The sequence below is a fragment of the Meles meles genome, chromosome 7 (assembly GCF_922984935.1).
Source record: "Meles meles chromosome 7, mMelMel3.1 paternal haplotype, whole genome shotgun sequence".
Lineage (NCBI taxonomy): Eukaryota > Metazoa > Chordata > Mammalia > Carnivora > Mustelidae > Meles > Meles meles.
Window position 1 is genome coordinate 149,496 of NC_060072.1, and position 15,161 is coordinate 164,656.

At 60.8% G+C, this 15,161-nt stretch overlaps 1 protein-coding gene across 1 annotated transcript; it reads right to left on the reverse strand.

Annotated features, from left to right (window-relative positions):
* Positions 1 to 4,553: 4,553 nt before the first annotated feature.
* Positions 4,554 to 14,949, reverse strand: MAPK8IP2 (mitogen-activated protein kinase 8 interacting protein 2). Its single transcript, XM_046013932.1, has 12 exons — positions 14,670 to 14,949; positions 13,550 to 13,655; positions 11,787 to 12,080; positions 11,543 to 11,636; positions 10,218 to 11,444; positions 9,818 to 9,893; positions 9,511 to 9,683; positions 9,308 to 9,417; positions 8,467 to 8,571; positions 8,265 to 8,335; positions 5,661 to 5,759; positions 4,554 to 5,293 (listed from the first exon to the last, which is right to left on the reverse strand). Exons 1-12 carry the CDS (start codon positions 14,732 to 14,734, stop codon positions 5,221 to 5,223), a joined length of 2,493 nt encoding a protein of 830 aa, XP_045869888.1. The 5' UTR covers positions 14,735 to 14,949; the 3' UTR covers positions 4,554 to 5,220.
* Between the last annotated feature and the right edge of the window lie 212 nt (positions 14,950 to 15,161).

The window sequence follows — 15,161 nt, forward strand, 5'->3', positions numbered from 1 at the left end:
AGAGCTCCTGTGCTGCGTCAACTCCTGTCCTTCACACCTGCACGGTTCCCACCACACCTGTCCACACCTGCAAACCAGCCAGCTCACTGCGGTGGTTTCCACGCGGAGGAGCCTGGCACCCTGCTCTGCCCAGCACCGAGGCTGTTCCCTCTTATCCCCTCTTCAGAGGGGGCCACTTACTTCCGCATCCTCGGGGGCAGGCTTGGATCCCTGCTTGGGAGGGGGGTGCAGGAGGGTCTTCCCGCATGCTCCCTGGTCATGGGTTTTGCCCTCTGGGCCTCTCCTGAGGAGGTCAGAACACGGCTCGGCTTTCAAGGATCCAAAGTCGGGGACAGGACGGCTGGCCTCCGCTGTGGCTGGACGACCCTCAGAGGGCTTGCTTCTTCACTCTGCTCTCAACCCACCTATGAGCGGCTCTGAAGGGCAGAAGGTGCACACTCCCGGGGCAGCGCTCCACCTATGGGGGCCAGGAGCCAGCAGGTCAATGTTCCCGTTTCTCAGCCTTCCAGTGATGGTTAAGGGAGCCTTGAGTTTGCCTTTCACACTGGTGTCTCCTCCCCCCGCCTCTCTCCTACACACGCCTCACTGCAGCACCCTGGGGGTCTTCTGCAAGACTGGCAGCCTGGCCCTCTGCCCTTGCCCGTCCTAGCAGCGCTCAGGACTAAGGCCAAGCACCCAGGTCACAGGACCTCAAGGAGGAGCCGCTCATCCTCCCAGAAGTCTTCCAGCAGCCACAGCGGCTTGACTCCTCCCGCCCTGTCTGATCTAGACCCTCCTCGGGTTCTCTCTTAGAGCAGAAAGCTTTGAGTCACACCTGCTCCATGGTCTAGTGTCGAAGTATTTTCACTGACATCCAAAGAGAATGGTGTTCTCTACATGTAGAATACAGAATCCAGTGTGTATAATAATAAGCTTACTAAGTTGATTTTCGGGTCTGTTTTTTCCTCCTTTTTCTGGCTGTTTTGTTTCAAACATTTCTGATCATGCATTTGTTGGTCTGTTTCAGAACTAGAGACTCAGGTTGAAGGCCGTCTTCCAGCGCACGCCGCCCGCTTCGCAGTGGCGTGGGCTGCTTTGCTTTAATCTTCTTGCCTTAAATTCTGCATTGGGTCCCCCGATCTCTCTCTGGTTGCAAACAAAATACAATAAAACCCATATATAGAAAGGAGACTGGAAAAAAATTCACCAAAATATCAGCAAGAGTTGTCTTTGAGTTGGTATAAGAACTTTTTTTTTTTTACCTTCCATTTTCTGCCCCTCCCAAAATTTCCACAATGACCATGGGCTCTTTATAATGGAAAAGGAATAACTTTAAAAAGAGAAATTCTATTTTGTATAGTGTTTATGAGAATGGTGAGGAGCACCAACTTGCCTGAGCTCTGCTCTCAGCCTGTCCGGAGGGCAAGTTTGTGCACGTCTCACCAGAGTCCTGAGACAGGCACTTTTACTGTGGTCAAATAACCTTTTTTGGGGACACCTGGGTGGCTCAGTGGATTAAAGCCTCTGCCTTCGGCTCAGATCATGATCCCAGGGTCCTGGGATCGAGCCCCACATCAGGCGCTCTGCTCAGCAGGGAGCTTGCTTCCCTTCCTCTCTCTCCGCCTGCCTCTCTGCCTACTTATAATCTCTGTCTGTCAAATAAATAAAATCTTTTAAAAAATTTTTTTAAATAACCTTTTTTTGCTTGCAGTTAAATAATGCGATTTTTTAAATTCTTGGTTTTTCTGGGGATGTTTCTATTTGCATTTGGGGGTCTCTAATGAGCACCTACAATACTTGGAAGGATGAAGACGTTGGTGCAGAACAGCCAGGGACAGAGGTTGCCCGCCTTCTTCATGCTTACTCTTTTTCGACACCTGTTCTCTAGCATAGGGCCTGCGTATTTCCCCATAATAGCATAACCATTTCCCATATTACTTTTTTCATATCTGTCCAGTATTTCAATTCAGTAAATATGCATTTAGTTGGTCAAAATTTGGATTATTTTTATGCTTTCAGTATTTTAAACAAGAATGTGTACAGAGGTTTTAATTCGGATGCTCTCCTTAGCCAGGTCTCCAGAGGTCGGAGTCCTGATACTAGAGGATTGCTCACATCCATGGGGAGTTGGCAGGCATCAATACGTGTGCCCAAGCCCTGCACTGAGCTCCAGGGGGAGGGCAGCAGCTACAGCCCTGCTCTCTCGGGCTCGTCTCCCACAGCCTCTGCCAGGGTTAGGGTCACCCAACTCCCAGGCTCCAGCCCCCCAGCGACCAGGAGGAGGATAGACCACCCAGCAACACGCAGAGGACGGCGGCTTCCCATGGGGAGCTCAGAGGTTCTAGGGCAGAAATGGGGTGGAGGGAGGGGGTACTTGTGAGGGGCAGGGACCAGCCAACCCAGTGGGGAGCCACTGCGGGGAGCCACTGTGGAGTTTAAGAGGGACAGTGCCCGAGAGAGTCAGTTATATGGCTTCACTTTCTTGTGGAGCATAAGGAATAACACAGAGGACATGCGGAGATGGAGAGGAGAAGTGAGTTGGGGGAAATCGAAGGGGGAGACAAACCATGAGAGACTGTGGACTCCGAGGAACAAACCGGGGGTTTGGAGGGGAGGGAGGTGAGGGCTCGGGTGAGTCTGCTGGTGGGTATTATGGAGGGCATGGATTGCACGGAGCACTGGGCGTGATGCATAAACAATGACTCCTGGAACACTGAAAAGAAATTAAATTAAAAAAAAAAAAAAAAGAGGGAGAGTGCCTGCTCCAGTTTCTGTTTAAAAACTCATCTGGCTGCAGGGCCAGGTGGGTTCTTGGACGTGGGGGGCAAGTGGGCTCTCGGACGCAGGCTGAGGCCGGGAGCCTGGAAGCAGCTTTGGATGCGCGAAGACGTGGGAGGACAATCAAGGCGGTTCGATAGGCGTGTGTGTGTGTGAAGGGGCAGACTTGGGCATGACGGGGTAGGGGCGGAGGCGGCGGCAATGGGGATCTGGGGGCAACTCCAGTGGAGGCGCTGAAGGAGAAACCGGAAAACCCAGAGCATCGCTTAACAGGAGCAGGCAGGGAAGGCTCACGTGCGTCAAAAATGTCATGGCCCCTCAGAGCCGCTCAGGCCCTCTGCACCTCAGGGCTCACAGCAGCTTCATTACAATCTTGAAACTTTGCAAAGCACGGGCCCCTGACTGGTGGAAGGAGTGGCCTGGAGGTTGGCTGGGGTTGGCAAGTCGACGCACACGCAGACAGCAGAGCCGAGCGAAGAAGCCAGGGAGGACCTGGGGTGGAGCCGGGGATGGGGTCTGCAAGACAGCTGAGCTGGAGGAAACCCTGGGATCCACGGAGCAGTGGGAATGGGGAAGAGAGGGAGGAACAAGGTCGAAGAGGTGGAAGGAAGGTGGGCTGTCCGGGAAGGGCCCTACGGAGAGGGAGCTGTTCCAGGGAAAGGGTACCGGGGCTTGTCCAACAGCTGAGCTGAAGGACCAGCCGCGGGGAAATGTTAATGATGCAGAGAACCCAGGGAAGCCGGCGGGGCTGAGGCAGGGGTGTGAGCAGGCATGTGGTGACTTCCCGAGACGGACGAGGGCGGTGGGACGGCGTGGAGAACCCCCGCCTGTCAGCGAAGGCAGAGCAGCGGGAGCTGGTGGGCGCTGGGTCCCCAGGATGACACAGCAGAGGGGCCCGAGGCCCACGCTCCCTGCCAGGCGCAGAGGGGTGCACGTCTCAGACAGTCACGTCGAGGGCTCTCTGCCTCTTTCCAGCTTTAGTCAGTAGGAAAGTCTTCACGGACATTCTGCCTTGTGATCTTGACAGCAGACTTGGAAGGTTCCAGCGTGCCGGCTTACCAGCAGCGCGTCCGCTGAGACTGGTCCGGGTCCCTGTTCTGCTGCTGGGGCTGTCCACGTGCCAAAGGTCTGGCGCATTTATTGACTCAATTTGAGGAGAGGCGTGTGATTTTTACAGACAGTAGTTTTAAGTTCGTATGTAGTAAGTCTGTGCTTTTGCTCACATTTCATAACCTTTACCCGTGGTCTTCCCAGGGCTGCACTGGTCCCGGGCTCCGGGAGGAGGACCCAGAAAGGCCCTCAGAACGGCCTCGCCCACCACGCTGACCTCAGCACCCGAGAGCCGGGGCTCCCCTGGGGCCCCAGGGCCAGGAAAGCCTGTTCTCTGTTAGTCCCTACAACCACCTAGAGGCATCGAGAAAAACAGATATCCTCTCTTCTGGCTTTCTGTGGAGAATCTTTTAAACGCCAGTTTTACTAACTGAGCAGACTAACCCCTTCTTTCTCACTCACATGCCTGCAAAACACCCATGAGCACCTGCACACGCTGATCTGAGCCCGACTGGCTCCCCAGCCGTTCCGGAAGGAACACGCTAAGTGTGACCACGGCCCTTCCTCTCCGGCCTCAGGGCCCTGCTGAGATGCACTCAGATCAAGTACATCTTGGGACAATCCCCAGGGAGCCTGTGGCATGACCTTGGAGAGCACCGCAGGGCTGAATCTTCTCAGGGTTCCAACACAGGCACGGGCTGCTCCTGGCCCCCCGGCCCCCAACTGGGCCCCAGAAACAGCCAGTATCACACCAAGCAGAGTTTATTGAGGCGCTGGACTGCAGGGAGTGTTTGCAGCGGCAAAGCGGACGCTGGTGTGGCCAGGGCCGGGGCGCGCACCCCTCCCAGCATCTGTGGGCTCGGGGTTAGCATCAAGAGCTAATCTAATCTCCCCCAGGGCCCTTCTGGGGAGCCCTTCCCTGCTTCCCCCGAGCTCCATGTGGGGCAGTATGGAGGGTCCCTCTCTTTGTCCCTGTGGTCAAGGATGGGGTAATCCTTTGAGATTCACTATAAAAATTAAAATTCCTTTATAAATCACAGGGAAGGGGCAGGAGGGGTGGCCTGGGAGCCCGGGGCCACCAGTCACCTAGAGTCTTGCCTTCCTCGACGACCTTCCCAGTTCTGACCCCAAGTAAAGAGCAGAGGGCTAGAGTTTGCAGGCACAGAGAGGGGCGGAGACAGAAACAAGGAGATAGGAGGAGATCAAGGAGCGGAAGAGGGTGACACAGAGAGAAAGAACGTATTGGAGGGAAAGTGGAGAGGACTCCTCTCTCCCGCAGCCCCTGGGGAGCAAGGAGGAAACTCCCCGACATCAGTTCCCACGTGCCCCCAATCCAGTTCTTGCCAAAGCCGCGGCGGCTTCCGGAGAGGCGTGCAGCCCCAGCGGCCCCTGCAGCAGGAGGGCGGCGGGCGGCTACTCCAGGTAGATGTCCTCTGTGGGGCAGGCGTACTCCAGGTGCTGCTCGTAGTACTCCAGGAAGGCGCGGCTGGGGGCGGGGGGGGGGGGGGGGGGGGGGAAGGTCCACCAGCCACTCGGGCCACCGGAGTCGCCCCTGCCCCGGGCCCGCAGCTCTCCCTCCCTACCCACCGGGGCGTGCCCGTCATCCCCAGACCCCACTCCTCAGCCCTTGGGGCCGCTGAGCACAAGCACGGACCTGTGTCACTCCCATGCCAAGAACCCCGCTCCCGCCCCCAAGTCTGCAAACGTGCTTGCCTCCTGCTGACTCCCCACCGCTGCTCCTCCCTCCCGCCCACCCACACTCTAACCCGGCTCTGCTCCCCCGGCCTCACGCCACCCCCCCACCCCGTCCCAGCCCTGAGCTTCCCCGCCCCGGCACTCCCCACCCCACTTACCCTACGCTCTGGGCCACGGGCCTCATGGACTCCTGGGAGACGAAGACGTGGCAGGCGAAGCGGCTCAGCAGAGGGTGTTTGGTGATGAAGCCAAAATAGCTGCGAGGGGTTGGTGTGGGGGGGGACGGTCAGAGCACCAACCCACACCTCCGGATCCCCCCCCCACCAGAGGGCTCCGGGACAGAGCAGGGGATGGGGAAAGGTGTGAGTCCCACAGATTAAAGATGTGAAGGCGCCTTTTTGGGGTCCAGTCCAAGCACGGTGCAAGGCACCTACGAGGGGTGAGTGACCTGTGTGAATTTCTCTGGGACAGGGAGGGCCCCCCACCCGGAGCCTGCCCCTGGGCCACAGGGCGGAGCCTCCTTCCCGCCTTCCTGGCCAAGTCACCTCAGCCCAGCCCCACTGCTGCTCCAGCGATCATCTGAGCTCCGAGCTGGGGCTGGGCATTGGCCCCAACCTGCTAAACCCTCTTCGTGGAGAAAAAGCTCCCGCCCTGGCTGGGTCATGATCTGGGGTCGCTTCCCCAGCTCGGTCTCGTTCAGCCCTCTCCTGAGTCTGCCCCATCCTGCTCGTCTAAGACACGAACAAAACCTGGTCTGGAGGGAGGCCCTGTTAGAGCCGCGCAGCAGTAGACCCGAGACGGTGGCTGACCCAGTCCACAGCAGACTGGGCCTGGGTCTGTGGTTCCAGAGCACGGAACCCACAAGGCAGCGGCACTGCCAAGACGCCACGCTCGTGTGTCCCCGACAGCCTTGTCTCAGACACCTCCGGCCACCAACACTCAGACATCGCTTACCAAGCCCCAGCCACAACTACCAGTACTACTCGTACTATGACGACTAGTACTACTACTACTAGTACTACTAACCCACATACCCTCCCAACAGCCTGATCTACTGTCCCGAGAGGACAGAGCTGAGGCCCAGAGATGGTCAGAAACGCGCCCAAGGACACACAGCCGGTCTGGGACCCCACAGACCACACACTCCACCCTCATCCAGGCCCTGCCAGTCCAGCGCAACCCTCATCGCTGCCTGCTTCCCCGGGAGAGGCGTTACGGGTTCATCGAACACTATTTCGTTAGCGCCTCCTTCTGTGAGAGACTGGGCTGAGTTCTGAAGTGACAAATCCTAGGAAGGTCTGGGCCAGGACAGTCGTTCCTTGGTCCCGTCCGCTCCCCCCACGGCCTCCCCTCCGTCTTGATCCACTGGTCTGACCACCTCTCTCTCATGGGCTTGCACTTGGGTCCGTGTTCACGCATCCAGGCCTGATTCTCTGTTGTCTCCCCTCCTGCCAGAGCCGCTCTCAGCCCACTGCCTACTCAGGCCTCATGCAGACCAGTCCTCGCGGTACCAGAGCTGCCCTGTTCGGTCTGCAGCCTCAAACCGGCTCTGACCCTGCTGAGGCTTGACCCCATGCCCCAGGCAGCGGACACAGCCCTTCTCACCAGCCTCGTTATCACAGAAGTGTCCGAATGATACACAGGCTGGACCGCAGATCCGTGACGAGCCTCAGCTCCCGTCCCCATGTCCCTCCTACACCTAACCTGCCCTTGACGACCGGCTTCCCCCAATAGCCCACCAAGTCTTTTCGAGCCTCTGGTTGGCCCTTTCTTTCCAGTGACATCCTATTTCCTTCATCGAGGACACCGGGAAGAGCGGGCAGGAGTCGGGCTGGGCAGGAAGCCTGCGCATCTCCCAAGCCAGTGACCGCTCTGGTCCTCTCGCTCCCCTCCCTCCTGTCCCTTCTCACTCCGCCTGTCTCGTTCCCCTCCATCACAGTGACCCACCTGCTCCCAGCCAACTCTTCCCTCCACGTCTCCCTCCCGCTCCAGACAGCCAGTCCGATGGCACTGTGTCTGCGCCTGAATGCCACATGCCCAGCACATCAGGCCTACTCACTCCACGCTCCTTCTCCAGGTGTAAGGGTCACTCTCTGCACATCACCCTTGGTGCTCCCTCCAGGCCAGCCTCTGCATCCCATCAGCCTCGGGCCTGCCTGTCCCACCTCCTAGGTGCCCCCAGCGCACTGTCCCTGCACAGCTCAGCAGCACCTGGCCTCTTGCAGTAACCCCCGGGCCATCCGTCCGCATGGCAGCCGGGACCAGCTTGGCCAGCTGAGCCCCACCATGACGGCACTGCAAATGGGACTGACTGCAAGCTCTCGGACGAGTCCCAGGTACTCCTAGTGTCTTTCCAGCCTCATCCTAGCTGCCCCCTAAGACACCTAGCGCCCCTCCCCCACAGCCTTAGCTCAGCTGGCTCCCTGCCAAGACCCACCGAGTGACTTATCTTCCAAGGCTTGCAGAGCGGACCTCAGTCCCCTCCTGAGCCCCAAGAGAACTCACCCCGCTCCCTACAGGGCTGCTCACTGGAGCCCCACACAGACGTCCGCCAGACCCCAACAGGGGCTTCGAGCACGTACGTGGCTGTGTCTCTGTTTCCCCACCCAGACCAGACGAGAGCTTGCCTGAGCCCAGCCTCCTGTGCCCAGGGCAGACTGGGTGCCGTGTGGGCGCAGGTGGGGCAGTCAGTGTGGGGGAGGGAGGCTTGTATCCAGGCAACACCCGGGGCTGGTGGGGACTGGGCGGGGGGAGGCCCTCACCAGCTGTTGCGGGGATGGCAACCGCAGAAGGAGATGTTCTTCATCTGGAAGAAGTGACTGCAGTACTGGAACTGAGCAGAGGCGGCCGGGCACGCCGCGTCAGCCGCGGGGCCTGGGCTCCCTGCCCGGCATCCCGCCAGGGGCCCCTCCCGCCTTGACCCATGCCCGGCCGCCCCCAGGCCTCAGGCCCTTGCACTCCCACCTCAGGGCCTCCGCTCAGACTCAGCTTCACCCCCCGGAGGGAAATCTCGAGGTCACAGGAAGCAGGAGGACGCAGGTGGACAGTCAGCTTCCGGGCGGTAGCAATCTGGGAAGAAGTTGGGGGACAGAGGGGCTCAGGGCCCTGCAAAGGTCTCTCTCTCCCCGGGGTGCAACATTTCACATGACGGACGAAGACCCTCGGCACTAACCCTAGAAGACGGGAGCCGGTGGTCTCAGCCACTCAGGCTCAGGCCCAGCTCGCCACCTGTTTGCACTAAGCCTGCCACTCCCTTCTGCTCCTCCAGACATGACCACGGCCCCCCAGCCCTGGCCTCCTCGGTGCCCATCCCTGTGGGCTGGATGGGAGCGCTCAGCAACAGAGCCGTCCTGTTCCTCGGCTGCTTCCCCACTCGACCGCAGGACCAGCAGGGGGGCAGGCTCACTACACGTCTACCGAGTGAACGAACCAGGGAGCAGACGACTCCCAGGAAAGGATGTGTGAGAGTCAGTCTTGATCTATGGACCAAAGGAAGACGGACTGCAGGAAAGAAGGAGCTGGGGGGAAGGTGGGGGCCCCACCGCAGGCGACCAAGCTGCAGGGCTGGGGCTAGAGCAGAGGGCGGAGCACGCCAAGTTCCGCTGAGGGTTCGAGGGAGGGAGAGACCTGCCAAGCTGTGCCCCAGACCTGTGTGCCCAGGCCCGAGTCAGAGCTGGGATCCCCGGGTTCTTGGGAGCCTGAGGCTCCCAAGGCACCGTCAGAACCCTGTGCGGCCAGAGGCCCAGGACCTCCAGAGGCTGGGCCAGCCCATGGGGTTGGCGGGGGCTGCTGACCCCAGACTGACCTTCTGCATGGCTGCACACAGGATGCCGTTGCCCTGGTGACAGGGCACCTCTACAGAGCCCAGGAACTGCACGTCGAAGCGCTCCACCCAGCAGGGACTCCGCTTGCTCCCTGGGGGGAGGAGGACGTCACCAGGGGCCCAGAGCAGGCAGAGGGGGCGGTGAAGCCTGGGTGACAAGCTACCCCTTGGGAATGGGCCCTCACCTAGCAGGTCCTTGGCAGGGCCAGGCACCGCATGGGCATAGAAGGCAGGGAAGACCCCACGCTCCCCTGTGCGCATGTTGAAACCGCGGAACCAGAAGTCATCCTCCTCGGCCTCCACCAGCACCGGGTCGTCCACATCCAGCTCCAGCTCGTCCGGATGGCGAGGGATGAACCTGAGGTCCGGTGGGAGGTGGGAGGTCACCGGAGGGTCGGGGGGGGGACCCAGTGGGTGGTGTCCACCCCAGTCCTACAGAGTCTGTGGACTGAGGCTGGGGATCACTGACAGCAAGCAGGGGAAAGGCTGTACCTGAAGACAGCCCGGTGGGTTTGCTCTTTCTCCTCCCCATTGACCAAGCAGGAAAAAAGACCAAAGGACTCCGTGCCTGAGACACAGACACAGGGAGAGACAGACACTCAGGGGGCAGGAGAAGAAAAGTACTGGAAGGCCTAGCTGAGTTCCTCCCCGATGCACCCATCAGCTGTCTGGTGTAGGCTGTCCGGACTCCCAGAGGGACGGAGACCCCGCTCATCAAGGGCCGGAGGCAGAAGAGCCCTCCCCATTCCACTGCCCACCCTGCCCGGGGCCTGGGGAACGCGGCAGGCACATGTCCTGGGTAAGAGGGCAGCGCCTAGCCCTGACCACCCTCGGACCCTCAGGCTGCCCTGGCACGCTGGGGACCATCCCCCTTGCCCCGCCTCCCACTCACTGGAAGAACGAGATGTGCTGTTGACAAAGACGTTGAGGAACTTCTTAGAGAAGGTGAGGTCAGGGCTGTCCGGAGAGGCGTCCTCCGGGCCCTGACCACCACCCAGCAGTGCGGCCGCCGTCTCTTCCTCGCTGGCCTCGCCACCGCTGTCCTCCGAGCCGTCGTCCCCCAGGCCGGCGCAGCGCCGCAGGCTGACCAGCTCCAGCTGCGTGTGCTCGTCCACCACCAGCGTGTACTTGACCGCGTCGTACACCAGCGAGGCGTCCAGCGGCGCGGCGGGGCCCACGCCCCTGCCGCCAGGAGGGCCCACCTTGTCACCGGCGTCCATCTCGTCCTCTTCATCCTCATCGTCCTCCTCGGAGCAGGCGGCCGAACAGGAGCGGCCTGGCCGGGCGCTGCGGCCTGCGGCGGCCCACAGCGGCGTGATGGTGTCGCGCGTGGGGTTGCTGAGGAAGAGGCAGGGCCCGGGCTGGGCGGGGCCGGGCCGAGGCGCGGAGGGCGCCGGGGGCGGCGGCCCGCACAGCGTCTCCATGTCCACCAGCTCCACGCCGCCCCGCCCTGCAGGCGCCTCCGGGCCCTCGGCGGCCCCGTCCGCGGGCGACGCGGGCTCCCCAGAAGGACGGGACGCGGGAGACAGGCACTGGCCGGGGCAGCGGATGGGCGAGGAGCCCTCGGAGATCATGCGGCTCACGAGGTTGCTGAGCAGCCAGGGCGAGTCGGCGTCCTCGCTGAGGTCGGGCTCAGACTCGGACCCCGACTCGTACTCGCTGTTGGTGTCGTCGGGGCCCACGGGCAGGAAGGCGGGGCGACGCGGGGGCTCACAGGGGGCCTCGGGCTCGGGCTCCGGCTCGGAGGCAGGCGATGAGGCCTCCTCGATGGAGTTGGTGAGGTGCGAGGAGCGGCCGCTGCTGCTGCTGCCGCCGTCGCTGCTCAGCTCCAGCTCGGTCTCTGAGATGGACGAAATCATGCGCCCCAGGCGCGCGCCCCCCGCGTCCTCCGAGTCGGAGCCCGGCGAGGACAGCTCCTGGCTGCTGCGCCGACCGCCTCGGCCCCCGCTGGAGCGGCTTCCCAGGTCGGCCTCGATGCCAGGATCCGAGGAGGGCGAGGCGCCACAGGGCGCAGGGGCACCCGCGGCCGGTCGGTTCCCTTCCCCGTCGCAGCCCGGGCGCACAGGAGACTGCACCCCGCACGGGCTCGCCTCTGTGGGCTGGAGGGACGCGGGCGACTCTGCAGAGCAGGGGTTATGTATCAGCAAGCCCACTCAGCTCCCTTCCTCTTCCCCTTGCCTCCTGTGACCCCACCACCAGCACCACCACTCTGCTCACCTCTGAGGGGCTCCTGGGGAGGCGAGCGCAGTACTGTCTCCTGCCAGGAAGCCGGAGGCGCTGGGGCAAAGCCTCCATTGTTGTTCAGGGAGTCCTGAGGGTGGGGTGGGGGAGCAGTAAGAAAGCAGCGCTGAGGGGTGTCTCCAACTTTCTGGGGTAGGACAGGCTGCCATGGGGAGCAGAGTCCCAGATGCTAAAAACCCAGGTTAACTCCAGAATGTTGCGGGTGGGTCTGGATGCTCACCTGAGCTCCCAGCGTAGTCAGATGGAGAGTGGTGGGCCGGTTCTTGTGGGGTTCATCCACGGAGGGGGAAGGGATCAGGGTCTCTGGGGCAGGGGCCTCCGACACAGGGCCTCCTGCCTCCTTGCCCTCCCCTTCACCTTCCTCCTCTTCCTCCTCCTCCTCTTCCTCCTCCTCGTCCTCCTCCTCTTCCTCCTCCTCCTCTTCATTGTCATCGATCATCTCAAACTCCTGGAAATCATCCTGGAAGGAGCAGATGGGGTGCGGCTGCTCCGAGCGTCCTAGGGAGAGACTGTCCTGCAAGAAGGAGGGACAGGCAGAGCTGGGCCAGAGCTCAACAGTGACCTGGGGTTCCAAATCCCAGGACAGGGGAAAGCAGAAGCTATGAATTCAGGGAGAGAAGACTCCAATTCACTCTGTTCCCCACCAACTGAGCAGTTTTTTGGAAAAAAAATCTGCTTAGGGGGCACCTGGGTGCTTCAGTCAGTTAAGCATCTACCTTAGGCAGGGGTCAGCATCCATGTGTCTGTCCCAGGCTTTCAGCTCAGCGGGGAGTCTGCTTCTTTGGCTCCCTCTGCCCCTCCCCCCAGCTCATGCTCTCCCTTGCTGTCTCTCTCAGATGAATAAACAAAAAAATCTTTTTTAAAAAATCTGCTTAAGATACAAAAAGATCACTCCAGTTCTCGGGGTAGCCTCAATCCACATGCCACCCTCGTGTTATCTCCAAAGCCCATCACATTTGACACCAGCACTCCTTCTTTCATGGCATTTTAACCCAATTCACAATCACTGTATTCTGCTGTACCCTCTCCTCAGGCTGCAAGCTCCACCAGACAAGCCCATGTCCATATTGTGTACCAACATATCCCACCTTGAGAACAGGGCTTAGCCTACAGATGTTCGTCGGAATGCACGAAAACAACCCAGGATTCACCAAGCTTGCACCTACCTCAGGGCCTTTGACACACTGAATCACTTTGCCAGCAAATCCTCTCCTCATTCCCTCCCTCCCTTATCTGCCCAGCTCCATCCAGTCTTCCCTAAGGGCAAGGCTGTGCGCCATTTCCCGCCTTGCCCTTGCAAAGTCTCCCGGAAGGCCTCAGTGTCTGTTGGGTTCCCTCCCCTTTCATTGCCCCTAGTGTCCTCCCATTCATTGGAACTCAGTCCTTCATATTCAGCCAGCCACGGCCTTGTCTTTCTCCCCCACTAAGTTACAAGCGCCCAAGGGAAAGGACAACGCTTGTCCCATTCTCCTTCCACAAACCGGGAGTCCCCCAGCACTTGCCACATGGCAGTTCCTCAGCAATGTTCTTGAACGAATGAAAACAGAAACAGGGAGAGACAGAGAGGGGGTGGAGAAGAAGCAGGAGATGGGGAGAGAGAAGATACCAGGGGTGGAGACATAAGGCAGAGGAGGCTTGAGAAGAGGGGACAGAGCTGGGAAGAAGACAGCTGAGACGGCAGCAGAAAGGGGCAGGGTCTTCTTAAAAAGTGGTCTGAGGACTGAAGGCATACCTCCCCTCCCCCAAGCTAGCCCAGTGACAGGGGCCAGGCGAGGAATGCTGAAGACAGCCCTCTGTGGAGGGTGTACAGTCTGAAAAAAGGAAGGTTTGATATCAAGGAAGACCCTGAGCCAGGAGGCCCACAGGGAGGGGACAATCAGAGGGTTTCTTATTTCAAGGCTGAGCTCAGACCCACACTAAAACTCCAAGTGAACAGTAAACAGAGCCAGAGTGAGGCTTCCAGTCCCCCAGTCCCTTCCCCACCTTCTCGCAGTGGTCGGAATCATAGCTGAGGCCCAAGCCACAGTCATCGGTGATCTCAGACAGGTCCTCATCATCAAATTCTTCCAGGCTTATGTCCTGTGGAGGCCTGGGAGAGGAGACCAGGGTCAGAGAGCAAGGACAGGGCTCCCTAGAGAGCCATAAACTCTGGACTCCCTCCCTGCCTGGATGCTGGCCCTAAGGAGGGACCCCCAGCTGCTAGGCCCCATGGTCTCCAGAAAACCCAACTCCCAGAGCCACGTACTGCCATCACCTTGAGTCCCAAGCTGTGCTCTTCAGCAGATTCCTCCCACAATCTGAGCCAAGACCAGCCCAGAGGAGCCTCCTGTCCCCTCAACCCTCCTCCAGCTCCTCCTCTCTCTCAGAGAGCCAGCAGCCTCTCCTCCCTGATCCCTGCCCCCCTGGGTCACAGCTTCAGCCCCAGGGGAGTCAGGCTGAGCAGAGTTGGGGGAGGGGAGCTGAAGCCGCAGCAGCGGCTGGGGGGGGGGCAGGTAGGCCTGCTCTGGGCACAGAGTCCACTAGCCACTTTGTCTCCCACTCCTGCCCAAGGCAGGTCTACACCCAGGGGTCCAATCCTCTGCCCGCCTCAGTCCTTTCCCCCAGGGGCTCCAGGCTTGACTTCAACTCTCTCCCTCCCCGAGCCCTACTGGCCAAGACAGGCCTTTACCGAAGACAGGCCCAACAAGGCCAAAAGGACACTGCCAAGCACAGAAGGTGGCTCGGTGTCCTGTCCAGACAGGCTGCCGGGTCAGAGGCTCAGCCTTGAGGGGTCGGCTCCACCCTTGAGGGTCCTCCACCCTTGAGGGGTCGGCTGCCCCGGCTGGGTGCGGCACTGGGTCCCAACGGGATATGGGGGGGAGGGCGGTCATTAGGGCTGGAAAAGGGGGATTGAGGGTAGGACAAAAATAGAGACCCTGCAGGGAACGAGGATGGGGAGCAGGAGTCAGAGGCCTTGGGAAGAGAGAGGGGACTGGGGCTTGGGTCCCCAAAGGCGATGGGGGTGGGGTGGCAGGGCTGGGTCGGAGGAGGCTGGGGACTGGGTCGGGGAGGGGGTTGCGGGAAGATAAGGGCCTGCCAAAGCCCAGGGCGCCAGAGTGCGTACCTGCAGCCTGGCGGCGACAGCGAATGAAAGGTGGAAAGAGAAAACATCTCCGCCCGATCCGCCATCTTCTCCGGGGAAAGGCCTGCCGACTGCGGCGGGGGGAGGGGTGCGCGGAGCGACGGCCCCGCACGCCCTTCGTCGCTCCCTCCCTCGGTCTTCAGCCCTCCCCGAGTCACCTCGTGACACGCCCTGCGACACCCCGCCCGCCGACACACCTCGACACCCTGCCAGGACACCGCGGCAGGCGAGCGGCAGCGCCGCAGGGGGAGGGGAGAGGAGAGGGAGGATCCGGGAGCGGAGGGAGGGGACAGGGGAGGGCGAGAGGGGGCTGGCGGGGAAGCTGGTTGGAGGAGAGACGGTGGTTTGACGGAGAGGCTCCGGCTCGGGGACGGTCGGCTTTGGTTTCTTCGCGGGGTGGGGGAGGTGGGGAGCGGACTGGCGGCGGGGTGGGGGGAGACCAGTTCGTGTCCAGGAGGGTCTGCGGGGCGGGGG

Bases quoted from the DNA above. Each gene is read 5' to 3' on its own strand.
- MAPK8IP2 (XM_046013932.1), bottom strand. From the start codon at position 14,734: ATGGCGGATCGGGCGGAGATGTTTTCTCTTTCCACCTTTCATTCGCTG. The intron at 13,656-14,669 runs GTACGCACTCTG...CTCCTCTCCCAG, and splicing joins CTGTCGCCGCCAGGCTGCAG to GCCTCCACAGGACATAAGCC. The intron at 11,445-11,542 runs GTGAGCAGAGTG...CCTGCTCTGCAG, and splicing joins TCCCCAGGAGCCCCTCAGAG to AGTCGCCCGCGTCCCTCCAG.